The sequence below is a fragment of the Halichoeres trimaculatus genome, unplaced genomic scaffold (genome assembly GCF_033239565.1).
Source record: "Halichoeres trimaculatus isolate MK-OKI-2021-1 unplaced genomic scaffold, fHalTri1.1 fHalTri1_scaffold_9, whole genome shotgun sequence".
Lineage (NCBI taxonomy): Eukaryota > Metazoa > Chordata > Actinopteri > Labriformes > Labridae > Halichoeres > Halichoeres trimaculatus.
In genome coordinates this window covers 9,762,584-9,790,000 of record NW_027437188.1, presented here as the reverse complement: position 1 = coordinate 9,790,000, position 27,417 = coordinate 9,762,584, and the positions used below count along the sequence as shown (strand labels likewise).

At 39.8% G+C, this 27,417-nt stretch overlaps 3 protein-coding genes across 3 annotated transcripts; 1 reads left to right on the top strand and 2 right to left on the bottom strand.

The window, feature by feature from the left end:
- The first annotated feature begins 113 nt into the window (after positions 1–113).
- Positions 114–7,100, top strand: mrps22 (mitochondrial ribosomal protein S22). The gene is made up of 8 exons (XM_074679627.1): positions 114–276; positions 1,232–1,389; positions 1,481–1,645; positions 1,892–2,035; positions 4,044–4,127; positions 4,357–4,502; positions 6,117–6,225; positions 6,747–7,100. The coding sequence occupies exons 1-8, from the start codon at positions 150–152 to the stop codon at positions 6,837–6,839; spliced, it is 1,026 nt and encodes a 341-aa protein (XP_074535728.1). The 5' UTR covers positions 114–149; the 3' UTR covers positions 6,840–7,100.
- Positions 7,101–7,149: 49 nt separating this feature from the next.
- Positions 7,150–21,076, bottom strand: LOC141797923 (coatomer subunit beta'-like). The gene is made up of 22 exons (XM_074679626.1): positions 20,977–21,076; positions 20,192–20,329; positions 20,011–20,097; positions 18,808–18,934; positions 18,553–18,701; positions 18,022–18,168; positions 17,457–17,556; positions 17,181–17,323; positions 16,495–16,694; positions 16,080–16,190; positions 14,932–15,020; positions 14,551–14,657; positions 14,328–14,471; positions 14,071–14,201; positions 13,369–13,576; positions 12,969–13,079; positions 11,923–12,137; positions 11,731–11,823; positions 11,371–11,551; positions 11,147–11,218; positions 8,242–9,348; positions 7,150–8,141 (listed from the first exon to the last, which is right to left on the bottom strand). Exons 1-22 carry the CDS (start codon positions 20,977–20,979, stop codon positions 8,052–8,054), a joined length of 3,753 nt encoding a protein of 1,250 aa, XP_074535727.1. The 5' UTR covers positions 20,980–21,076; the 3' UTR covers positions 7,150–8,051.
- Positions 21,077–24,502: 3,426 nt separating this feature from the next.
- Positions 24,503–26,521, bottom strand: LOC141798119 (retinol-binding protein 2-like). Its single transcript, XM_074679918.1, has 4 exons — positions 26,372–26,521; positions 25,178–25,356; positions 24,971–25,072; positions 24,503–24,589 (listed from the first exon to the last, which is right to left on the bottom strand). The coding sequence occupies exons 1-4, from the start codon at positions 26,442–26,444 to the stop codon at positions 24,536–24,538; spliced, it is 408 nt and encodes a 135-aa protein (XP_074536019.1). The 5' UTR covers positions 26,445–26,521; the 3' UTR covers positions 24,503–24,535.
- Positions 26,522–27,417: the final 896 nt, after the last annotated feature.

Here is a 27,417-nt window from a genome sequence, read left to right as displayed (position 1 = left end):
GTCTGTAATATTGTTGACAAGACGGCCCATAGATAAACCGTGTGAAAAGGAAAGTAAACAACTGATATAAAATTCCTACATATCCCACGATGCTTTGCTGTTAAACATGAAGGGTGAAAGGTCACTTGCATTGATGACGTAAAACAATCATGGCAGCGCTCGGTACAGCACGGTGCATGTTTCGGAGCTTCTCTCGGATTAAAAATGTTCACAAAAGCAAACAGATGTTGGTCAAATGTGCCACCAGGACACTTTGCAGTGGAGCTCAAGATAACGGTATGTTTTCAATTGTTAGATATCATTTTAATGTGTGATTTTCTTTACCGGAACTCTGACCTTGTTACGTATTTCGTTATCCTCAATGCTTCCACTGCGAGGCTCGTTGACGAATCTGTCAGTTTGGTTTGACTCAGAGACTGAACCATTTAGGGAGTCTTTAGGGGGGTGATTTACATATTCAACCAACAACTTTGGTTGTGTTCATCAATTCGGCTTTGCTACCAGTTTTAAAGGTGTCAGTAGTTTTACAATAACAACCCATGAAAGATGCTCCCAACGGTAGCTAGCTTAAGCATTACCCTTAGCTTTGTCAAACTATGTAATGTCATCTAGAGACGTGATATTAATTACATTGAAAATGTTTTTAAAGTAAATTTAAACACATTGTTCGGCATTGTCTTCGTTTGATATATAAAGTTAGTTAGTAGTCTCTCTGCAAAAAAAAAAAAAAAAAAAAAAAAAAAATAAAAAGTCTCTTACGAAGTTGCATGAGTGATATTAAGCCCAGGCCAAATCGTCGGCTTGACAGTTAAAACAACGTAAAATCAATTAGGTAAGAAAAACTAAAACCAAACTGGGCCACAAGTTTTACATTAATCCATCCGAGCATTATCACCAATGTGTAACACTCCCCACTAATATAACTCTAATTATTCAAAATATACTTACTGAACAGTTCTTTACGATGAATCTTGTATAGTGTTTCAATACTTGAATGTTTACTAATTTTTTATTCACTTATCTTACCGTTGTGATATGTTTTACTCATTTCTAGACATTGTTCATTTTTCTTTCCATAAACCACATTATATATTGCATTATTTGGATATTATACATACATTTACTTTAAATTTCAGGGTTAAATTAAGTATTATCCATTCATTTGTAATATATTTGAAAGTCAGACCATCATGAAGTGCTGTCAGTGTAATAAGTGTGATGTCTTGTCCAGCCCCCTCAGATAGCTCAAAGCCCCAGTTCACAGATCCAGCGGTTCAGGACATCCTCAGCAGGATAACAGGCCTGGACCTGGACAAAGTGTTTCGACCCATAAAACAGGAGCTGAAGCCGCCCAAATATAAACTTATGACTGATGAGCAGCTACAGAAGGTACTTTTTAAAAAGACCACAATATTCCCTCCCATCTTACACACATCACTGCTGCATATACTTCACTCTGGCCTTTGTTTCGTGTTCCCAGGCGATGGAGCTGGCTACAGAGCAGGCGAAGATGCTGCTGAAAATGCCACCTGTTCTTGAGGAGAGGAAACCCATCGGTGATGTGCTGTCTGTGGACAAGATTCTGGATGGCATGGACACAGCTAAATATGTCTTCACAGACATCACGTACAACATCCCCCACAGGGTAGGCGCAAGATGCATCCCACAATGCCATGATATAATGTGGTATTTCAAGTTTAATAGCATTTGCTTTTTAGCTTGATTTTCTTTAATTATGTGAAATCTCCTCCTGTGTACTTATATTTATTTTTTAACTGTTTGCTTGGTCTAAAGCTGTTTCTTAAATTTCTTAATTTTAGCTTCTACTAAAATATTGAATATTTTACATGTTCTACTCATAAACATGTTTAAGCTTTGATCTTTCTTTCAGGAGAGGTTCATTGTTGTGAGGGAGCCTGATGGGACCTTGAGGAAAGCGGACTGGGCAGAGAGGGACCGACTCATTCAAGTCTACTTCCCCAAGGAGGGACGAAAACTCACAACACCTCTCATTTTCAAGGAAGAAAACCTGAAGGTGGGTAACTGTGGAGTTGTATCATCATGGAGGTCTCATCTGTCCGCTGCTTTCTGTTCTTCAGTCATATAAGATGAAGATGACACAGGAAAGGTTATCACCAGGGAAGTATTTCACTGGTTACTCCAAACGTCAGCACAGTCCTGCACACTGGAAGTACAGATTTAATCATACTCCTTGATATCAGAATTCTGCATTTAATTATCCAAATCAAAATACTTTTTTTATTTTCAAAATGTAACTGTTCTGGATTTTTTACTGGATCTTTATGTACCTCCTTCACTACTGTTTTCGTACATGTTCTGACCTTTACCTCAGCAGACATTCTGACTTGTCTTTGCAGGAGGAACACAACAGGTGTTCCCAATAACACAAACAATGACTACTCAATTCAAGTGTGCCCCTAAGAAATGCAAGTGTGACAGAACATCAACATGCATATCAGCAGAACCATGAAACTAAATCAGAAAGATGGAATGCAGCCATTGTTAATGTTATTAGTTACATGTGTGCTCTTCATACTGTGACATGTCAGAATGTGTTTTGTGAGGACGGGCTGCCCTTTGAAGAAGTGAATAGTTCCTGTTTTCCTCTTTGTAGAACAGAGTGTACGTCCACAGCACACAGAAAAAAAAACAAGTTCTTCTGTGGGCATGATGCGTGCTCCAGTGTGAGCGTGTATCTTTGTGCTTTGACTTTGTTTGGGGTCACTGAGATCCCGTGTATTGAAAATCCTAGATCTGCAGAATTGCTTATTAAAACATTTAAATGCCTCATTGTGCATCGTTTGCTCGATCTTGTGGATCTGCCCTCTATAACATCAGGAGGATCAGACCCTACCTGATACAACAGGCCACGCAGTTTCTGGTACAGGCCCTTGTGATTCATGCATCGAATACTGCAACGCTCTTCTAGCAGGCCTCCCTGCGTGTACATTTAAAGCTCTGCAGATTACCCAGAATGCAGCAACGCATCTGGTCGTGAACCATCCCATCACAGCACACGTCACCCTGCTGTTAATCTCTCTTCACTGGCTTCCAGTGGCAGCTCCAACAAAATTCAAAGCCCTTCTTCTGACTTGCCAAACATTGACAAGAACGTCTCCTTCCTACCTGGGGTCCCTCATCTAGGTCTACAATCCTTCTCGCCCTCTATGCTCTGCTCGCCTTGTGCTCCCAGCCCAGCATGGCTCTAAATCTCTAGCCAGACTCTTCTCCTCTGTTTTTCCCAAATGGTGGAATGAATAACCTAACTCTATACAATCCACAGAGTCCCTGTCTACTTTAAGAGATGTCTGAAGACTCATCTGTTCAGGGAACACTTAGGCTCTTAATCTGACCCTTCTCCTCTTTGTCCTCAGGGGTAGAATGAGTCAGAGGGTCTCAGACCCAGCTCTAAGTGAATTTTCAGCACTAATTAATGAATGTTGTCGAAGTATATTGTTGCAGCAACTGATTGTGGTTAGTTGGCTAGATTATTCTACATTATTTAAAAAAAATCATGCACTTAATGGCAGAACCTGCAGCCAAATAACTTATAGCACTTTGTCACACTAACTAGGTTTTCCCTCTGTCTAAATTCTTGCTTGTATTGTACGTTGCTTTGGAAAAAAGCATCTGCTAAATGAACCTGTAGAACTGTAGAACATTATGTTTATCCTTTAAATCTACTCATGTTAAACACAGACAAAAGTTTACCAAGAAGATTTTATACTATTTTTCTGTTGTTGCTCAAATGAACAACTTCCCCTGTTACACTTACTGATCGAGGTTACTTACTGTGGCTTTCTAAACAAATATCTAATGCAGGTTTGATCTGTGAGCACTGGTATGTGTGGTCTGTTGTAAGCTCCATTAAAACTTGACTGAAGGACAATTTAATGTGATGTCTGTGAAGGCTGCTAAGCCTTAAAATAATATCTAATCAGCCAGTGTAAAGAGAAAACACTTGTGAGTGTGTCCGCTGGGACGTTCACTTGAACAGTTTCTGACCTGTCTTTCTCCATTAGATGGTGTTTTCCCAGGACCGGCACGAGGATGTGTTGGACCTGTGTCTGGTCCAATTTGAACCTGACTCCTCAGAATACATCAGGGTGAGCTGACATTGATTCTTCTGTTATTTTAACCCCATCACCACCCGCACTGAAAGCTGCAGACTGTACAGAACATGTTAAACCGTGAAACGTCCACAGTCAGTTTCTGTGTTTGTTTTGGGTCACTTTGTATGAAGTGTAAAATTAGAACAAGAGTGTAGATGGGGTGATTTAATGATGAGGAGATCTTATATCTCTTTGTGCCGTGTGCTTTTGTGTGCATGTGTAGGTACATGCAGCTACCTATGAAGACCTGGACAAACACAGCAAGTATGATCTTCTGCGCTCCACCAGGCACTTTGGAGGCATGGCGTGGTACCTGCTCAATGCTCGAAGGGTGGACGGGCTGATAGTGGACATGGTGAAAAGAGAACTGTAAGTTTGTCTGTGGTTTTTAAATCTGCATCATCTCATTATTTCTCTTTTGGTACTGTCTGTTTAGACCCATTAAAACCACTAATGTGCAGCAGAGGCTGGTTGAGAAAGGGCGCTCTGGAAATGCTCCACTCTCCCCCACGAGAAGAATGACAGCGTATCGATACGGTTTTCATAAATTTAAAAAAAAGAAATGTATATTAATTTATCTTTTTTTTTTTTACCAAAGCAAAACATATATACTGAGACAATAAAATGCCTACTCTGCAATGAAGACACTAATTCAAAATCTTTTACAGTACATGTCGAAAGATAATTACTGATTGGCTTATTTGTCTCCAACCTCAGTCACCTCATGCTGAAAGAGCAAGCATGTTTGGAGCTTCTTAGGGTGCAGGGCTCATCACACAAGCGCCATCCATCAGGTGGCAGCAGAGGGACATGTCCTTTGTGTTGAGGAGTAAAGAGCAAGGCACACAGTGTCAAGTGACATCAAATCAGCATTTAGTCCAATTTAATCTTATTTCATACTTTGAGCACTGTCAGTGAGCACAGACACAGCTTAAATTAAAAACTGCCAAAAGTGTTTGTGATAAAACTTGCTGGAAAAGGCGAGAGAGTGCAGAAATGGTCAAACTATCCAGGAGTGAAGGATAAAAAAAAATGCAGCTCGAAGGGATGATTCGCAATTTTTGAATAAACATTTAACTAAACAAAATCAAACTGTTGTCTTATTAAAATCTATTTTATCTGTTGTACCCAACAACCCCTGGTTGTAATGTGAAATAACTGCCAGACAGTGTCGCAGGGCATCTAAAAATGGGTATCTTTTTTCTATTTATTAAAAAAAACTTTTTTCCATTCATATTTTAGGAGTTTTTTTTTTTTTAAATGTATTTAATTCTGTAGGGTCAAACTGTAATATTCTGTAAACTGATTTTCCATTGAATTGAACAAGTTAACAAACCCAGCATGGCTGAATGTTGAGGTGGCTAATGGGTGCAAAAGCTACAACACAAATACAAACTCCACAACACAAAAGAAGTATAGCCTCACTGGAAGTTGAAAGAGGTTGGTTATCCCAATAAACACAGAAAAGTCATGAAAAAGTAAGTAAATTATCTTTTTTTAACTTCATCTGTGATAAATAAAGCTTTGCACAGGTTTTGTGATACTCTTCATAGTACTTATATTTCTTCATTTATGTCAACATACGTCATCTTGTATTTAGCTTTATGAATCAGTCTCAACGTTAGCATTAAAGCTACATTTACCATAGCCAAAGCTATGAAAGGAAACTTTTCTGTGTCTGTTAGGATAACTTTCCTCTTATGTTCTGTTGTTGTGGCTTTTGCATTTGCATTGTGGTGTTTGCATTCTTGGTGCATTTGCATTCATGTTGTTGCTTTTGCAAATCAGCTGACCCCTACTGGCCACCGTAGAATGATGCTGAACAAAAGGACTTTGCCAGCATTGAGCACATATAAAGAGAATGTACTTTTCTTACCTGGTTTTGTTTCTTATATTTCTCATACCACAACAGGAGACAGGTATTGCAAAGTCCTTGACTGTAAGTGTGTGTGTGTGTGTGTGTGTGTGTTTGTGTTTTCTCAGGCTTCAGGACGCAGTGAGCCTCGTGTCTCTGTTTCACATGGTCCACCCCCACAGTGAGTCAGCCCAGGAAGCAGCCAGCCAGCAGGCCACTGGCACCGACTTACTGAAGGTGAGAAAACACAACCTGGACAGAAAATATCTGCTGACTTCCAGCGACTTTACACACATCCTCACTTTTCTCTGTGTATATTTGATCTTAAATGTACCGAGGTCGTATAAAGTGTGATCAGAGCAAATCAGGAGTCAGCGTAGCTTTTAAGAGGTCAAGTCAAGGCCGCTGCAGCTCAGGTTTCTGGTATGAGAGGTTAGGGTTTGTCTGCAGCGTGGGAACACATCAGGTCTTATTAACGCTCGCAGCCCCTCGGCCTTGAAGCAGTGGGAGTGACATTGATCATGACAGCCATTTAATGTGAAAGGTTAGGAGCAGGAGACACGGGTGTCTGTCTGCTATCACACACGGCTCCTCGTTTAGTCACGCTCCGTTATGGAGCACATACTTGGCTGTGTTTTATTAGTGTGCTACTAAAACAGTGAATACTGTGATTGTACTTTGGGCTGTGTTTGCATAAACCCAACCACAAATCTCCTTCTTTCCTACACTTCGCTGACCTGTGACCTTTGTCTCTGCAGATCTACGCCCAGAAGGAGTCCCAGAGGTCGGGATATATCGAGCTGGCTCTGCAGGCGCATGAACAAGTGGATGCTGAGAGCTCTGCAGCCTGACAAGCCCACTCTTAGATAGCTGTGTACAAATTTCTATTCTAACCCTAAACCAGAGGAACAGACTGATACAAGCTCATATATGAAACATATAACTCATTTTCCCTTACATGTGGAGCCAGAGAGAAACAGAATCTTTACCAAATTAAACACTCACCTTTCTGACTTCATAAATGATGAGTTAAGTTAGTCATTTATCTTTGGAGGGAAATATCGTCTCAGAGTCGAACTTAATGTGTGAATTCAAACGATGTGATGTACATAAAAAATAAAAACCTTTGTACTTATGTGACTCATGTTGGTGGAATGAAATGACTTGAAAACGTCAGACACAGATGAGCATGTATTTTATTTACTTTTCAAGTTGCGATACACAGCACCATCCTGCCGTTTAAGAAAAATCGAAACTTTAAAAACACATGTAAGGCACTTGTAACAGAATTTTTCTGGTAAACCAAAAGCATGTGATTCTAAGAGGTAAAACAAACGTGTAAATGGAGTGGAAGACGCTGAAAGTCACCAAAACTAGAGATATTTTGAAAGTGGTAGAAAACTTTTGGCTTGTTTAATATTTCTGAAAAGTCACTTTGATTCTTCATAGAACTGATGGCCTTCAGAAGACAGAGGCAGCCTTTTTCTTGATAAAACTACAAAATACTTAAGTCCAGCAGGAATGTCTGAGAAAATGAAAAGCTGTTGTAAAGAAATACAGGAAAACACCCTGATCAACAGCGGTGTTCAACTCTGTGAGGTACAAGAAGTTAAAGAGGTACTGAGAGAATATTTCCTTTATCAGTGGGTGAAGTATGTGGCACATATCAATGAAGCATTTCTCCTAAAATAGCTTCTTCAACCTGCCTGAGACTCTACAGAAAAGGCACAGGCAATGATTCAACACTTCCAAATCACACACAAACATCCCTTCCTATTTCTCATCCTTATTTTCCCTTAAACCTTAATTCTGGATCCCTTTCACCCTGGATTATTCCCATTAAAGGATGCTGCATGTTCCCAAAAGGTCCCAAATAACAGCCTGGATTTGTAAGAGAGCTTCTTCACAGCTGTGGCTGTATTTGAGGTCAAACCTGCTGGTGGTTTATGTTTTAACAGCTTGGTCCTACAGAACCATGAAATAACAGTCACTTAGTAAACGACTCTTTGGGTTTTTTGGTCTTTTAAAAAAGAGAAGATTGACATACAGAAAACTTTCTCTTCCTATTCGCTCAAGAAATCATCATCCAGGTTGACGTCTGACGTGTCGATGTCTTCCAAGTCAAAATTGTCCAAATCCAGATCATCCAGGGCCTGCAGGAAGGAAAAATGAGTTGTAAATAGAAAGCACTGCATACAGAAACTAATTTTATAAAATGGAAAAAATGTTTGTAATAATAAATGTGTAGTTCACCTCATCGCCCATCAAATCCCCGAGCTCCTGTGGCGGCTCCTTCTCTCCCTCCTTCTTCGCAGGAGCAGCTGCTGGGGTTAAAACCTCTGGCTCAGCCTGTACGGGAACAGCAGGCTCTGGCTTCTCCTCTAGCTGAACCAGGAGTTCTGTGCTTTCTTCTTTTTCCGCTTCTGGTGCGAGGACTGGCATCAATGCTGGTGCTGTATCTTTAAGAGGCTCCTGTAGTGGGTCGAGTGAAAGCATTTGGACCTGGGTGGGCAGATCCAGGTCTGAAGTGTCTGTGTTGTCGAAGCTGATGAGCTCCTCCACTGCCACTGGTGATGGTTGTGTTTCTGAAACAGGTTCCTCTGTGACAGGAGTCTCCTCTGCTGCTGTGTCTATGAGGTTTGGTGTTTCTGTGGTGATTTCTGTCTCTTCAACCAGAGGTGTATTTGCTTCTAGTCCATCTGTATCATCTATAAGACCTGTGCTAACCAGGACATCCTCTGTTGGACTGATTTCTGCTGCTGCTGTCTCATTTTCTCTTTCTTCTGTTGCTGCTAAGACGGTTTCCGTTGTCTCAGTGATAGATGTTTCTGAAACACAGGCATCTGCTGCTGCAGAGACTTCTTGAACATCTGTCTCAACTAATGCGCTGACATCCACAAGACTGGATGTCGCCATTTCTGGCTCTTCAGTGGACTCTAGCATCTCTTCCTCTACTGGGACAGATTCCTCCTCTAGTGCAGTGATGGGCTCCTCTTCAGGTGATACAGAGTCTGTTTCCTTTACTTCAATCAGCTCTTCTGCTACAGCAACAGGCAGAGAGGATGCTTCAGCTGGAATGGATTCTTCTGTTGGTAAAACAGGATCAATATTTTCTTGTTTTGCTGGGATATCGGTTATTGGTTCTTCTACAACTGCTGGTTCTGCAGGAACATCTTCTGTTTTTACAACACTTTGAGCAGGCATGGACTCTGTCGCTGCTGCTGTTTCTGGAGGTGAAGCCTCTGCAATCACAGCTGCTGTTTCTGGAGGTGAAGTTTCTGCGATCACTGCTTCACTTGCAGAAATCTCCTCTGTCACTGCTGCGACCTCGATGCCTTCAGTCACGGTTGGCACAACTTCCTGTTGAGGGAAGAGTATGGCTTTTAATTCCGTTAAACCTCCTATGAGATTTTTTTTTTAACTGGCTATAAAACAGACTCAAATGAATGTGACCTCCCACAGCTAAAAACAAACAAAAAATCATCATTCTTATTAGTAATATACTTGACAGTTAAAGAAAACAAAATTAAATTGAATGTAGAGAAGAAAAAAACTCACTTGCCATTAACTACTTAACTAACTTACTGAAATAAATAAATACATAAATAAATTAATAAATTCAGAGAAAAGAGGTATCATGAAAGATAGACACAAGCTGAGAAATGACCTCAGAAACTTTTAAGATAAGAATTTTTGTTTAGCAATCCTATCCGCATATATTTTACACCTCTGGAAGAACCTCAAATTTATTGAAGGGTTTATCTAAATATCTCCATTATACTACACTAAGATAAGAGCACTCAAAAAAAAACAAACAAAAAAACCCAGAAACCTAAAAATGCTGAAGTAGAGCAAGGATGGCCATACTCAGATTGTCAGTCTAGTGTGCTAAATGTGGCTAACAGCAAAGCTACAACCACCAACCTTCAGCCTCCTTGTTTGACTGAACACAGCCTACACACAACTTAAAATCTTCATTTTTGGATCAAACCACAGCAGAAAGACTGCGTCCTGCACTGCCACATGTAGGGCTGAACGGTTTTGGAAAGTAATGTAATTGCAATTTTTTCAGACCAATAGTGCGATTGCGATTTAGCAATTCTTTTATTTTTGTGTGTGTGTGTGTGTGTGTGTGGGGGGGGGGGGGGGCATTTATGTTCTGCATTGTTCACTTAACACAACTTTTAAGTCATTTCATAGTATGACTAACACGACAAAACATACTCTTGACATTTAAAGAAGTCGTTTTTGCATTTCTTAAATGAAAAAAGAAAAAAGGAACACTGTGAAATTTTACTGACCTCCAGTTGTCATTAAGAGTAACAAACCATACAGAACAAAGTGATTAAGGGATATGACTCTGCCAGCCACAATCACTCTACTGGATGGATCTTTGTAGCTCACAGGGTTTTTTTTGCCAGAAAAAACAGCATTTTGTCTCTTGCTGGTTTTAAGGGGGAAGAAATACAAGTTACTATATTCCCTCCAGGTCTGTGTACATGAAACTTTTTTCTTTTTTTTTTTAAATTACAGCCTTTGTGATTTGAAAACTGCATTCTATTACATTGCGATGTTGGTTTAAAATTGATTACTTGTTCAGCCCTAGCCACATGTCAACTTTTCCTGTTCACATGTGGGTAATAGAGCTTTGTATGTTTATTTCGGTAGCTTTTAGCCAGAACTGCAGCTCCAGCTTCAGCCAGAGGTAAATGGCTATAATATCATTTTGGGTTGAGGTGATAACGGTGGCTGGAATTGCTGTTTTGATGTGTAAACTCTTTGTTGCCTAATTTGCACACAAAAATGCTCCCATCCACACTTCCACTGGACTTTAGAAAGAAATGTTCCTTGTTTTATGGATTACAACAATACACTGCAATAAAATGCATTAATTTTTGATGCAACATTTTTTATATCATTTATAAATCATAATTTTTGCATCACAGTCCCAGCCCTAATATTTACTTACTTAATACTCATTTACAGATTTTGTCTTTTATAGCAGTAACCAATGTGCACCGTCAGCAGTTTGAGTTACACAAATTACAACAGTAACCTCCAACAATAGTCTTTTAAGAATAAATCCCTCCATCCTTTTTGCACATCAGAAAACAGAGCAACATTGTTCTTCAGCACAATACACAGGTTTGATCCTCACCTCAAGTTCAGGAATCCCTCCTTCGGATTCAAACCCTGCAGATTCCTCCAGAATGTTACGATCTTCATTTGGCTGGAAAACAGACACACATGGCATGTTATCTTCCACATGTAATCAATATACAACATATGCAGCATAAAAAGCTAACACTGTGCATTTTAATATTCAAATCTCCTCTTGGACTACAACAGTTGCTCAGTGCTGTCCCTCTGACTTCCACTGACCATGACGAGTGGGTATTCTGCAGCAGGCCTGACCCTGACGTGAGTCTCCTTCAGGTACTGCTCAGCCAGCAGGGCTTGCTGGAGGCCAGGGAACAGGTTGCTGTACTTGGTGGGGTCAGCCAGAGCATCTGCCGCCTTCTGGTTCACCTTGGACAGACTCTCCTTCCACAGCGCCACCACCCTGGAGGAGGGGGGAGTGTACAGTGAGCCAGTGATGAATAAAGCTAATGTAAACACAGAAAGGTAAACTCTAAAGTGTCAGGAAGATCAAGGAATAACATCCTTTGTCCAAACATTTTGTTACAGGTTTTGGATGCAGTCACATCCAGTGTTTGTTTTGCATTCAATAAAAAAAATCACCTTGTCACATGGCTGGGCAGATATGTTCTTGCCAAAAATGCAGCTTCTGGCAACCGATCTGTTTTGATGAGAAGCTCCAGGCATTTTTCCAATCTATGCAAAGAAGAAAAAAATGATGACAAAAATAAGTCTTTCACACTTTAATCAAACTTTGGTATCAAACTTGTATCAGTGCCCTTTGTGTCCTCTCACCTGCCCTGCATGAAGTAGGTGAGGAAGGCCACATTGGTCTTCCCATCCTTCTCCGCCCCCTCCGCCAACTTTCCAACCATGTTGGCGTTTCCTGAGGCGGTGGCCAACAGCAATAATCCCCCGTAATCCTGAGCTTGGTGTAGACACTCCTGGGCCAGGCTAAACTGGCACTTTGTTGTGGCGAGCTCAGCCAACTGCTTCCATTTCTGCTCTGACTGGAGCCGCCACATGTCACGGCGCCAAAGATACAGGAGAGAGGATTAACAGAGGGAGACACCCTCAACAATACGCTGAAGCAGTGAGGCCAGGGTCCAGACCCGGCCTACCAGAGTTTTACAGTGAAAATAATACATGTTGTTTTTCAATTTAATCCTCACATGCAGAAATAAGATCAAAAATTATATCTCTGAGAAAATTAACCGCAGATATTGAAGACATGTTTACGGTGACAGTATTTTGTCAGGGTTATTTTACAGCAGCAGATAAAATCATGCTTTCGTTAGATGTTCAGACCTGATTTTAAAACTTGCAACCAACTTTAGCCTTGAAATCTGTGTATGTGCTCAAAAACACTCAACATAATAAAACACAGCAGTGCAAATATAAGAGTGTATCTTCCGTCTGACACGTCAGCGTGTTTACCTTTGTGCCATGCTAACAGCTGGGTGTGTTTAGTGGTGTCATGAGACCTGAACTCCAGGTGAAGTATTTGATTTCTGTGAGCCGACTGACATTAAATCTGACACAGAAAGTTGTCATCTTCTTCAGTTGAACTTTTATTATACTGATGGTCTTAAAAAAATGTCTTGCACCATAACATGTTTGGTTAATTTCTGTCAAATAATGCCATCATCAACTCAACTGTGCAAGCTTAGTGCTAATTAGCACAAATGAAGATGCTGAGGACAATATTTCTGTATACAAACTGCAGAATCTGTGAGGCTTGGTGATTAATGTGTAAAAAATACCAACACAGTTAGTATGCAAACAGTATTTGGGAGCAGCTTGTTTCTTCAAGTTGTGTGTATGTGTGTGTGTGTACCAACCTCTGCCTCCAAGGCCAGCTGGTAGGCTATTTTGACCTCTCCCAGCTGCAGTGCCAGCTCAAACTTGTGTTCTGGGTCAGTGGAGACCGCCAGGGCCTGCTGTTTAAAACCCTGAACAACATGAGGAAATGAAGTGAAGGGCTTAAACATTTTTACACTGTCATCTGTGACCAACAGTGGAGGCGGACATGATATGGGAAAGAATTATGTGAAAAGAAAATTCATGAGAAGCAAAACCAATCTTAGGATAAATACATTTGAAAAGAATTTGGCCCAGAGGTTTTTGTCCATCTGGCTGCCTGATGTTCAGCAAATTATGCATTCATCCAAATCCAGAATCCAAAGAGTTCATGCCGACAGAAAAGCAGAGAGCAGCAGAAAAGCTGCAAAATGTACATACCTGTTTCTCCAAAAAGTGAGCAACCCTGATCCTCTGCTCCTTGGGGATTGTGGGTAGAACCTTGTCAGCGGTGCTGAAGTCTCTCCTCATGACAGCCGTCTGGTATTCAAGCACTGAGAGCAGCAGGGAGTAACTGATGATGTTCAGCTCCTTGTCTCCGAGGTAGAGACGATCGTCTTTGGGGATGTAACCGAGCAGATACATGGTCCTGCACAGGAGAGAGATCAGCTGTAAGGAACTCAGGAACACAGGTTAACTGCTCTGTCTTTGTATATCAGATATTAGGGCTGGAACGATACATCATTCTGCAGCTTTGACTAGGTACCGATTTTTGGGGTGCCAATTGAAATCCAACTGCAATTCTTCGATATTTCCGATTTTATTTGCATTTTTAACACCAGACCATGTGAAAAAGTTGAGTGATGATGGTGATCTCTACAGACTATCTCGGGAGACATATTTTACCCCAGAAATGCACATCATGTGAGTCAGAGAGAAGCATTTCGCCCTCTGCTGAGGAAAAGTGGTATTTTTTCTAATCCAGTTTTTAAAAAAAGAATGAAATGAAGGATTCTTTGTTGAAAAAAAAAAAGATTTTTCAACAAAGAATCCTAATTCTAAAATTGTAATTAAAAAAATCTCGATACACATGTGAATCGCTTTTGACTCCCACCCCTGGTAGACACAGTCATGTGTATGTACCTGTCAAGATGAGCTATAGTAATGATCTCTCCTCCAACGTAGTAGTTCAGTCTGTTTAGAGAGCTGGTGAAAATGAAACAGTCTCCAACCCAAACTCCTGTTTTCACCACCTCTGAGACTTCCCCCAGCACCTGCTCAGCAGTGAGAAATGAAACAAACAAGTGTTGAAAATAAGACTTCCATAATACCTTTCTGAAGTTATAGTCTACATATGTAATATCTGGATATTCTAAAATAGACTTCTGCTGACTTCTAACCTCAAAGGCATCTTCTATCCCGTCCTCTGTGATATCCTGCTTGGACTCCTGTGCTGCTGCCACTTTCTCACTGAGGTAGCGCAGAACAAAGAAAGACTCGCTCGTCGCGATACAAACCAGCTCCCCAGAGTCGGACCAGAAGATCTAAAGACAAGGAGACGGTATATATTAAAAAGAGGCTGCAAAGTATTGCTTGAGATGTGAGAGTCAAAGCATGACTCACATGTTTAGGTTGGATCTCGATTCGTCGGATCAGCTCAGCACTTTCCCAGTCGTAGAAGGCCAGGCCACTGTTTGACCTCACTCCCAGCAAGAAGCCGCCAAAGATACCTGTGTGACGGAAACATCATAAGCGTTACACATTACGCAAGTACAAATACTGTATCCATGTTTATAAATCTCTTATATGTCATAACCAGAGGAAAGTGTAGAGACAAAAAGATTTCCTATTCAAGGGTTCTGATGAGACATTTTACTGCGCATACCAAAAAAAAACATTCCAAAAGAGAGAAGCATATATAAATATTACTTTTTACAATAAAAAGACAATAATTAATGCAAAGAAAAGAGGTGCACAGTTATGTACAAATAGAGATAAACCCACCTTCAGATCCAAAGTCAGGTTTAAAAGCCTTCTTCTCTTTAAAGTTCTTGAATATCTTGACCATATTGTTTCCTTCCCTGGTGCAATACCTGTGAAAATCATGTTCACAGTTATCAGAAATGTACGCAGGTGAATTATTATTTATTATTTGAATTATTTAGGCTTGATATAACTGAAACTTCTATTTCACAGCACCTTTAGGCAAAATGGTTTTGCAGCCAGTTATTCACATATAAAACATAAAGAATAAAAGGCAAAAATATATACCTACCTGGCTAAAAATACAAGAAAAAAAATTAAGTGTATTAAGTATCTATGATTTGTTTGAAAACTTTGAAAGCTCCAAACTCTTTGTGCCACTGCAACATTTTTTTTTTTACATACATGAATAAAACTGTTAAAACAAAGCCATGGTTTACTGTCCAGCCAAATGATAGTTCCACAAAAAACTAGAAAAGCACAGAGAGCGCAGACCTCCGCCAAGCATATTGGGATTGTCACCAACACTTTAGTCCTACTTTAATGTTATACTCCCTTTCAGCAGACTGTCTGCTACAATTTGGTGTTAGCTGCAGGTTTGTACAATAATTTATTACAGGAGAGTGTTGAAAATTATGATGACCCAGAACATATTTCATATTCTGGATCTTAGTATCCAGAATATTGCCAGGATCTGGATCATACTTTTACATATGTCAGAAATTATGGTGACCTTGTCTTGTATTGTTTTGCAAAGCAATCCAACCATTTATCATGGAGTTATATACACATATGGTGAAAACAGCCCTATCTCACAATGATAAAGAATCTTTTTAAAAAAGTCCTGGACGGTGATCCAGATCACCTCCAAAACTGAATCACTTCTTCCTTATCCCATTTTGAACATTTCCTGAAAATTTCATCAAGATCTGTTTGTCAGTTTTTGAGCTATGACTATCCCAAAAAACTTAACCTCCTTTGCAGAGGTAAAAATGAGTGCTGAAACTTTACTTCAACACTATAAAAACCATCCAAGCAATGTCCTCCCATTTCAGTTTTTGTGCCAAACTCTGTCTGTAGCCATGTTTAGCGTTCACATTTGAAACTAGGTACAACTTTTCAAATCCACACGTCACATTAACGATCATTCTAAAATGATCAGCACTCACTGTGAGGAGTCATGTGCCCAGACGAACTCTTGAGCTGAGCCGAAGCTTTTGTTCCTGAGAGCCATGGCAGTGTAGATGATGTACTCCCCGTCTCCACACACCACAACAAACCTGGAAGAAGATACAGAGACAAAAAAATAAACAGTAATGAAATGTTTGATTGAAAATACAATTAGTTTTTAAACTGCAGCTGACTCAGCAGACATGTAGGTAAAATAGTCATGATCCTCTTTCACTTGCTGCCATCTTTGCTCCTGTAATATAATTTCTGTCTTGGTCCCATTTTGTTTTAATGTCTTACCACAGCTACAAACCTTTCAAAAAAAGTACAATTTCATGTTATGCTTAAAATGATCTTTCTGTGTAGTGTCAGGATTTTAAAGTAATCCTGGTCCTCCCCAGCATGTGTTCTCACCTCCCGTTGGGGCTGTGCTGGATGGTCTGGGGGTAGATCTCACAGCTGCCCATGTCTTTGACACCCAGCGAGAGCCTCTCCCCATCCCTGATCTCAGTGTCTCCCATGGCCTTCAGGTTGGCCTGCTGCACTTCAGAGTGGCGCGCCCACATGACCTTTCCGCTGGAGTCCATGGACATGGCCGGCTCCTCCCGACCCAGCTGAGACAGAGGGTAAAAAAAAAGGAAAAAGGAGAATACATTTATTTTGGTCAGATAACTCATGCAACGCAGACCATTGTGTGTTTGGCATCTTTTCTCTGACCACATTACTATGCAGAGATACATTTTATGAACAGCAAATTAAGGGGAGGTTAGATAATAATTAAACCCCTAGCTAGAGCCTGCAGGTGGATGCTGGGGAGGTGGGGAGCTGAAAGTTAGAGCTGAGTACAGGCGCAGGGCAGCTGTGGCTTGAATGTAAAACACATTGAGTATTCAGAGTAGATTTCTTGTTTTTACCGATTGTTACAGATAACGATGCAACACACCAACCCTTAAACTTTATATCACTAAAAATAGTTCTTTGCAGTTTCAGTTGATACAGGGAAACAGTGTAGTAGGAAAGGCTTGAAACACAATGTGTAAACTGGAATATTCAGGAATATCTTCAGTGCTTTGATGGATTTATTTAACAGCAGCACACACCGAGATGATGATGCTGCCTTCATCATAGCCCAAAGCCACACTGTTGGAGCCCGGCTGGCCACAGATACACCACACTCTCTCCATGCCGTAGTTCAGTGTGTTCTCTAATCGGTAGGTGTTGGAGTGCCACACTCGAACTGTGCCTACACAAACAAAGCAAAACAAAGGTCATTATTAATGTGCTTTAAAATCAAAGATGAAAACAAGAAAGTGTTATAGTTTGGAGATTCAGTTTGGCTGTGTTTGTTAAGTTTAATTAGAAAGAAATCAACGTACCGTCCTCAGAGCCTGTGAGAATGATCGGCAGTGCAGGATGAAAACGAACGCAGGTTACGTTCTGAGCGTGACCCTCCAGAGTCTGAACACAGGTTTTGTTCTGGAAGAAAAAGTCAGTGTAACATGTTACCTCTGAAAACACTGGGGAAAAATGATGTCTAAAATGCTTTTTTTTTCAATTCATGCAAATCTTAGAATTTTCATATGAAATCTATGACAGATAATTAGCATAGCTGTATGGATCAAGCTCTGTTTCAGACATGAAATGCATGCTGGATAAAACTGCAAAAGTTTTAGAGACTGAAGATATCTAATGATTAAAGACAGTTAAGCATGTTGTTCCTTCCTTGTAAGCCTGCTGACACCACATGTTTATTTGAGAAAGAAAAAAAAGATATTGAATTGTTCTGATGGAACATAAAAGTTTAAAGATGATTATAAGTCAGTTTTTTTCATTGTCCTCTTCAGAGACTTTGCGTTTTTCTTCTGTAAAATAAACAAATCCTGATGATGAGGCTGTTTGCATGTTAATAAAATAAGTAGTTTTTCAGTCTGTTTGTGTTACCTGATAGTCCCAGATCTTGACCAGGCGGTCGTCGGCTCCTGATATGAGGTAGGGCTTGTCTCCTCCGCTGTAGTAATCAATACAGTTAACCCCCTTCTCGTGGCCCTCCAGGGTGAAGTTGGGGGTCCTGGATCCCAGCTGCCACACCTACAAGAGAGAGCAGAAGTAGAAAAGTCTGGTTGTGAGTTATGAAATACACAGTTATGTAAGTACATTATGTTTAACATCATCAATGACACTTTAAACTTATTTAGGTTCCTGTTTGATTTAATTGATGCTGTTAGCAAACTAGGTCATGATTTAATCAAAGCATCACTGTCGAACTGAAGTGGTGTTAGCTTTAGTGCTAGAATCTGGACTTTCACATGAAACCCTGAAAATCCTGGCATTAGAAAACAAGTATGAGGGTTATACATTTACCTCTTTTATTTCACTCTGACCATCCTTTAAGCTGAAAGAACTTCTTGTTATGTTTTTGATGTTGCCCTGAAGCAATCAGTTATTTGTGCAGGTGTATATGCGTGTGTGTACCTTTATGGTTCTATCCAGAGAGGCACTGGCAAACTGGTTGTTGTCTTTGGGGTTGATGACGATTTCCATGACGTAGTGAGTGTGTCCCTCAAAGACCTGACTACACGTCCACTTTTTGTCCCAGTCCCACAGTTTGATCAACATGTCATCTGAAAACAAGCGCACCAACACATTATTATTGTTATCATAAGATTATAAACAATGTTTCAAGGACTAACTTTTTCTTTTGAATAGACAGTGTGTATTCTTTCCTACCACTGCTGGTGAGGATGTAAGGCTGAGTTGGGTGCACAGCGATGCAGCGGATGTAGTCAGAGTGAGCCTCGAACATGTGGACCCGCTCCAGTGTGTTGTAATTGAACACACGGATCAGCATGTCGTCCTAGGGACAGTTAAGAAGAATGACAAGTTTATCTTCCTCTTCATGAAAGTAGCCCAAACCTCAGATTTGAGAGGTTACTTCCTCATATCTAGTACACAATAAATTACTTCACCCTGCTTTGGTTTGTCAGATTTCTTATGTTGTGGAACTGAAGACATGAAAACAGTCGTATGCCACTCTGGAGGAATTTGAGCTCACCACCAGTTGCAGCACGTCAGAAAGGACAGCTGCTGAGTTAATAGGTGGGTCACTAATCCAGCCCCTGACTAATGGTTAATCTGACCCTGTGTCAGGTGCACTTAAGTTTCACTGTTAGTCACACACAACTGAAGGAAGAGCTGGAGCAGATATTTACAAGTGTTGTATTTAAATTGTTATTTGGTTTTATTTGAAAAAAAAAAAAAAAAAAAAAAAATACACCACTACAGCTTTATTTGGTTTCAAGCCTGATACCTTCTATCAACTGGCTACAGCTGGGACAGCACTGTGTCACTACAATGCACTGTATAAAAGATGACCACATAGAAGCCACCCAAAGGGTGACCAAAAAATTTGGAGCTTCTCCTAAAGACTAGTTCAGTTCAAAATAACTAGTGGCTTAATGGTTTAACCATAAAATTAAAATACACACTGAATACAAAGTTGCAACTTTTGCAACTGCTTTTTTTGTCATGCCAAAAGGACTTATTTATATTTGGACAAGGAGGTAGATTTGCTCCACCAGTTTGGTAGCAGGGGACTCACCCCTCATTGTATGTTGTTTCATTTAACTTTACTGTTATCTGAAAAGAAAAACATTCTGTATTGGAGAAGACTTGAGTTAAGTTAGAACAGTAAACTAAGTGGAAACACTTTTCTGAGGTAACAAAGTAAGTGTAAAATTGGGTATTTTATTTTCATTTGGATCTCTACTGCAGCAGGATTTTCCCTTAGTGGACATCAAGAATAAAGATTTATGTCTGTTCTATGTGTCAGCTTCACTTGTGAGACCAAAAGGCCGCATCCAAACGTGTAGAAACAAATTCATTTCCTTAACAAATCCAAATTTAGAGATCCAGTTGAGTAAGAACCCTTACCGCTCCAGTGATGACCCAGTGTTTCCTGGCTACAAACTTGGCCACTCTGACGGGCAGATCACACAGCTCAAAGGTTTTCACCATCATCTAAAAATACCAACATCAAGTTATCAAAAGTGAAGGCAAATAAAAGATAACTACATTAGTGATCAGGGGAATGTGTACCTAAACTGATAAATACCTGTGTCTCGTGGTTCCAGACCACTACAGTGCCACTGTACAGACTAACCACCATCCATGGCTCTGTTGGGTGCAGATCCACACTCTTCACTCGGTCTGAGCGAGCTGTGAGCTTCCGCTTGATGTCCAGCCGCAGAGGCTGAAACAAGTAAGGCAGAAAAACTTATTTCAACTGAGATACAAATCAGCATCAGAGTATTTAGGTTGTACGTCATGCAACCAGCAATATCACATGTTTTTAGATAGGATATTGTAGAAATATTCATTAAGCCATGAACTATTACAGCTGAAACACTTTTAAAACACAGGATATTATCTGTAGTCATGAGGGATGTTTGTAAGGGGGTGTGTCTGTTGATACTGACCATTCCACATTTCATATGCATGCCTGCTCCAGAATGACTTGATGCTTTTCAAGTCACATCAAGTCAGTGAACAGTTCAGACCTTATAATTAATCTGCTTTTAGCTGAGGGAGTGTTTGATAATAATTTCCAACATTTAAAGACACATTTTCTCTAATTTTACATGTTTAAAAATGACTTTTCTACTTCTGTGCATGCCTACATTTCTCGCACCATAACATACAAACAGAACTATGTTGCTGCATGCAATATGGTAGGCGTGCGCACTACATTTACGGTATGTTTAGACTGAACTTTTCAATACTCGAGTAGAAGTTCCTGTAGAGTTACAGGTGAACCGCAGCGGGTCACTGAGAACACGGTGTTAAAAACACGAACAAACAGATTTAATGTAAAATGTTAAGTCTGTGTCTTCCTCCTACCATGTTTTAACGTCCGTTGGTCTCTGCAGTGTTGTTTAGGATAGAGACCGGCCTCCCTGTTGGCCTCGTCGAGCTACTCTCGTGCAGCACAGCGGAGAAAGTTTGGTTTAGAGGTGCGTAGCAAGTTTCATAAACTACTTCCGCTTACAACTTTCACAATAAAAGTCGAAATGAAATTACAACTGTAGGGCTGACGAAAAACAGACAATTTTTATTATTATTATTATTATTATTATTATTATTATTATTATTATTATTATTATTATTATGTGCATATCTTTTTTTCCCTTTTTTAATCCTTATGATCCCAATAATTTCTTCAGTGAACTTGAGGTTTTATTTAATTCATTTTACTCAATCTTTTAACTTTTGCCCTTTTTAACCTGATGTAATGTCATCCGCTCTCTCTTCTTCCAAAAACAAATTCTCTTACTCTTTTGAAATCATTTTATTTATTGATTTATTTCCCTTTGTCCATGGCTGAAATGCAAAACCCCTTATTTACAAAATCCACTTTTTTGAGAAAACTAAATAAAACAAACGTTTTCTTGCAGGATGTTATTTGTTAAGGATACTCAATGCATGGCACACTGATTTCAGACTATGTTACAATACTAAATTCAGACTAAATGTGAGCAGCATTCCTTCTCATCATCCAAAGTAAAATCAGCAAAGCAGAAAATTTTGCAGATAGCAGGTTTTGCATTTCAGCCATCATGATGCTTTTATGGTCGTGACTATTTCTCTGATATCTTTATCCTGTTACCTTCCTTGTTGTCTGCCATACTTTTATCTGTCAATACACCTAATCATTTGTTTTAAAATGCACTGTATAAATAGAATTATTTGTTGTAGGCCCATCTAATGCATATTCCCACATATTTTGTGTGTGGCTACCATTCATCCCTTCGGATAAGCTGAACACAGTTGATAACATTATAATAGATAGTTGTAGTTTTTGTTGTTCTCTAATTAATGACACCTATAGCTCATCATTACACACCAGAGTCTAACTTCCATGGTTGAGTAAAATGGCTCTTGTTAAATCATAATCTTGAACAAAAAAAAAGAAACTCCATGTTAATGCTTATCAAAGATATTAACAGAGCAGTTTGAGTGAGTAAGTGAGACTGTTCACACTGCTTGTCAGCAGTAAGTTGTGTTACTGGTTGAGTTATAAGAGTCAAAAATACTTATTTTGAGCATTTTTTTTTTATTTTTTAATTTTTTTTTAATTTTTTTTTACTGTGGTTTGTTTTTAGTTGAACAGTTTCTTAAACACTTAATTTCATAAAACCATTGAGTTCTTGGTATCAGCTTTACAAACCCTTATTTTGAATACCAAATCCCGGATTTCCGGTTACTATCCTGCTGTCGCCGTCAAACTTGACGCGGCTTCTTTTGGCGACGTGGATCCTCCAGCGCTTCCTGTGGGAGCAGCTCGAGATCCGGCAGAGTTGCAGAACATGTTGTACCTGCTGAGTCTCCTTCTACACAGTTTAAAAAAAAAAAAAAAGAAAAAAAGAAAACAAAACAAAAAAAAGACCACACATGGATGCTTATCCAAGGTAACTTTGGATATTTAACTCAACCAATAACTAGAGTAGCATGGCAGTAACAAACAAAATAGAATTTGAATTTATAAATGGGGTTTTGTGCAATTTGTATGTATGTATTTATTAATTTATTTATTGGCAGCGTAGAGATTTTTACTTTTTTTTTTTTAAGTTTGTGCAATTTCATATGTTAAGTTCATGATATAGACATATAGACAAATCATTTTACTGTTTCTAGTTAGGGGAGACTGGGGACAGTTGCAACAAGGGACGGTTGCAACAAGCCTTATTTCTCCAATCAGAAACATGCTAAAGTGATGACACTCCCACTGCACATGCTCAGTTAGACCCTCTACCCACCAAGAAGAGAGAGGCCATATTGAGCATCTGGTCCTGCTTCTATCTAGTAAAGTTGTTTTGGAGGTATGAAAGTAGCTTTTTTCATGAGCTGTTTTTTTGTCATACTGTCCTGACCTTATGTATAAATGAATCCAAACCGATCTAGTTTGAATCACTGTTTGTTGACTATTAAATGACATGGTGAGCATGTGTCAATGTCAATGTGGCTAGCTAGCACATGGTGTTTTGTCATGACTGGTACCATGGGGACAGTTGCATCTGTTGCAACTGCCCTCATGCTATTAGGATAGTCATATTAGAAGAGACCACACAAACATATTTTTTAAGATTTTTAGTGAAAAATAGTCAACATTAATATATTTTATTGCTCATGATGAACAGAACAGGTAATCATATGGAGAAACTAATGCTAATGATAAACAGAATAATTTCCCTAATTACTTGTCAAGCAAAAATTAGCACTTAGTTATTGTTGTATGTTGTATGTGTTATATAAACTTGTCATAGAGTGAATGAATCATCTAAATAGAGAAATTGTATTCTGTTTATTTTCAGTATGCAAAAAGTGAGGAAGAAAGTCACTAACAGAGGGCCCCCCCTCAGTTTTTTGGAACAAGCCTCAGATATCATTACAGTTGAGGGCAAATCAGTGAGGGCAGTGGCCAAGGCCTTTGACATATGCCACACCACATTGTTCAGGTTCCACAAGAAAAAAAAGAATCTTGCATGCACAGCATCAAAAAATAATGTTGCAAATTATTCCATTCTTTTTGTCCCAAAATGCAATATTGAGTTTTTGTAGCTTCAGTAATATCTGCACATTGACTCAAGGTAGGCCCTTGTTTTAAACAAAGCAAAAGTAATTAAATACCTTAAAGCTGGACAGAAAAGAAAATTGAATTTGAGCCCACTCTGGGTCATAACATTAGTATTTGTCCTATTTAGACAAAACACTGAGGATATTAATGAAAAAGTAATGCTTTTTTTTATTTATATATGTTGCAACCGTCCCTGATCTGTGTTGCAACTGTCCCCAGGTTTGGGGTCAGTTGCAACGTCTGAATTCCTCTATTCAAATGGATATTCTGATTGATATGTTATATGTAGCCATCTTTGAATGGTATGGGCATGTAGCAGACAGATGTAGGTTTAATATGTAAAGATTTGGTGAGACTAGTCCAAATATTCTCTGAGTAACTGAGAGTAATGCAAAAAGTGTTGCATGTCCCCAGTCTCCCCTACGTTTAATGCACAGTGGTCATATAGATACATATTACATTTCTTGACAATATGTCTTTTTTTTTTTTTTTTTTTAAATGTCCATATTTATTTGCAAATATGATGGTACAGGGTGATTTTATTTTGTGCAATAGGGTTAGGGTTTGGGTTAACATAAAAATGGATAGTTTATATACTATATTTATACTATATGTCCATTGATTACTAATACAAACATGTGACTGTATTATGGGGGAAAAAAAAAAACTTTTTTTTCCCCATATGAATATTTTTTTTACTTAAATAAACTAACCAAAAGCAGCATTATTTTGTTAAATCATTTTATTACAGGTCTTTACAGATACACTATAAATAGACAGCAATACACAAGAGACAGTTTTGTGCAGATGTTGTTTGTTCAGGTCCTACTGGGACCTCTTAAATACTTGACGGCAGACTTTGTCGAGCACCGTGATTTCCTGAAAAAGAAGACAAAAACCTTTAGACTGCAAGTCCAACATGATGCAACAGATGTCCCATCGAGTTACATAATTGGACGCAGCTTATATCTACAGGTTTAGATAAAGGTTCATTATCTTTTTTATTGTTATTGTCTTTAGATGAGGCAAATTTGTCCGATCTAATCAGGGCTTTGCACAGATTTCATCATGCATGCAAAGAGTGGAAGTATTTGTTCTCCTAATCTTTGTGTTGTTTGATTGTGTTGTTTAAATGTGGACACTTCCAGAAGCTTGAATTAGCAGCTCAGCTCACACAGGAGCTTTTAGTTTCCTGGTAAATATGCCTAAACATCTATGACTTCATCCCACGATTCAGCTAGTGTGTCACTCTTTCCTTACCAAGTGGAGCATGTCTCCTTCGATCCAGTGTGTCCAGCCTCGGTTTTGTTTTTCTCCCTTCTGCACACACACCAGCTTGTCTCCTTCCCAAACAACCAGTGTCTAAAATCCCCAGAGAAACAAGTTTTGTGGTTATAATTATTCATGAATATAAAAACTAACAGAATTTGATTATTTCAAGGTAAAATAAAGTTAAAGAAGCCCCACCATGACTTTCCGGTTGTCCAGGCCCTTTGTGTACTCCTCAAACTCCTCTCCCACAGTGAAGTTGACCTCATAGTTTCTGAAGGTGCTCAGGGTCTTAGTTTCAAACTTGTCTCCGTTCTGGACGATAACCTTTGTCTGATGCAGGTGAGACGCTATCTTTCTGGTGGCAAAGTCGATGTCTGCACGAGGGAGAAGAATTGGGAAGTGTTAGCATTAGAGTCAGTGGATCCAGCAGCAGGAGCTGTTGGTGTGGTGTCAAGTTTGACTTTTACAGAGGAATCCCTCTGTGTGCAGACACACCAAAGCACACATCCACAGACACACACATGACACCACAGGACACTTATTATGATTCCTCTCCTACTGGGGATTCTGACAGTCTCATTTACCCTTTAAAAATGACCTTGCTCCCAGTCAGAATTGCCCTAAATGAGTTTTTCCTCCCCGTCCTCGCCCCCGCCAAAGAGAAGCACCCACCCAGACCGTTTAGATTTTCATATCCCATTTGCCTTAAAGTGAAAATTCAATTCCTCTCCATCACTCTTACAGATGAGCCCCTATATTTACCCATCTAAATAATATTTTTGACCCATTTCCATGAGGATGTCATTTTCCTCTTTGCTCGATGGAAATGAGGTGGAGGCATTCAGGATTTCCTGGATTTACTGTGAGCTGAGTGTGCCGGGCTTGTTTTATGAATTTCAGATTGAGTCGTGAATAATGAAAGTGTTTCTGGGGCCTGATCAATGATGCGCCAAAAGGAGGAGAGCGAAGACTGGGCTCTCTTCCTCTCCTTTTTTTCTTCTCCTCCTCACTCTTTTTTCTAAGTGACGAGCTGGCCTGCTGCCTGGTCCAGGAATGGGATCCGTCTTCCCTTCTCGTGGATGAGCAGGATGAAAATGCAAAAAGGGACTGAATCAATATTTATCTGGCGTGGTAACAGACAGCAGACGCTCGCAGAGTGGAGGTTAACTTGGCCTGACAGCAGCTCAATGAGGAGATGAAGCAGTGCCACAGCGTTCCTCCCTTTCTTCTCACTCATCCCAGATTTCCTGCTCACAGCTCTTCTTCCCACTTGGCTGCATCTCTAAATGAAACCCAGTAACTGACTCCCATATTTACTGAGGGTTACAAGCCGTGCTCCTTCTTTTTAGGAGCTCATGCATGACACCAGACAGTAAAAGGGCAACTCACCCAAAGCCTTCATGACATCCTCGAAGTTCTCGTTGCTCACCATCTCCCAGCGTCCACTGTAATCTGCCGGCATGTTTTCACCCTGGTGTGTGAGTGGAAGCTGGAGCTTGCCTTAAGGTTTGTTTGTTACACTGAGAGGGAGACAGTTCAAGTGCTCAACCCTTTATATACGCTGTGTAAACTGTGCATGTGCGTGTGTGTGTGAGTGAACGCTTGTGTGTGTGCCAAAGGACAGGGTCCGCCTGATAACTCTCTCAGGATAGTGTATGTGATATAAAGTTCAGGTTTACATTGTGCACAGTGCAAACACAGCTTCTCTTTGCATGTCAATGTTCAGTGTTTTTCTTTTGTAATAACAGCAAATAAAGCTGCAGGAACATGCACATGCTGCAGCATCAGTGCTCTAAGTGTGCACACACTCTGGCTCGGATGCACTTAAAGATCCAGTTGCTATTTCCTCCAAGCACGCTTGCTCCAGCTATTAACTATTCTAATGGAGCAGACTGGAGGGAGGATGGAGGGGAGAGGCAACAGAGCTCAGGCTTTCCCTGCATGGAAATCCTTTGGGGAGTCTTTTGGCTCTGCAGTTGACAGATTGCTCTCCTTTTTGTGCCAAGGAACAAAGTTCAAAGTGGAGATTTTGTTGACTCAAATATAACTCCACACCAGTATTCACCGAACCACACTAACAGATCATTTCACAGAAGTGCCCCTCTGGATTCTTGACGTGGATCGAAAACATCTTGGAGCCACTTTATCAGAGTAAGCGTGTGTGAAAATGTGCGGTTAAAACCTTTTTTTGAGTGTTAAATGTCTCAGCTGCTGAGTTTGTGAGAAACTTCTAGCTGTTTAGTATCTCATCTCACTACTTTTAAGTAAGATTGATCCTAAATGCCTCCAAAAATCACTATCTGTTCTTCATCTCTGATATCGACTGAGCATGTCTCTTAACAGCAGCTGTAATCAATACAGTTTGCTCTCTGGATCTCTTTCCGAGGAGCTGAAGTGCTTACAAAACGCTGCGGTCATGATAAGGTTACATAACT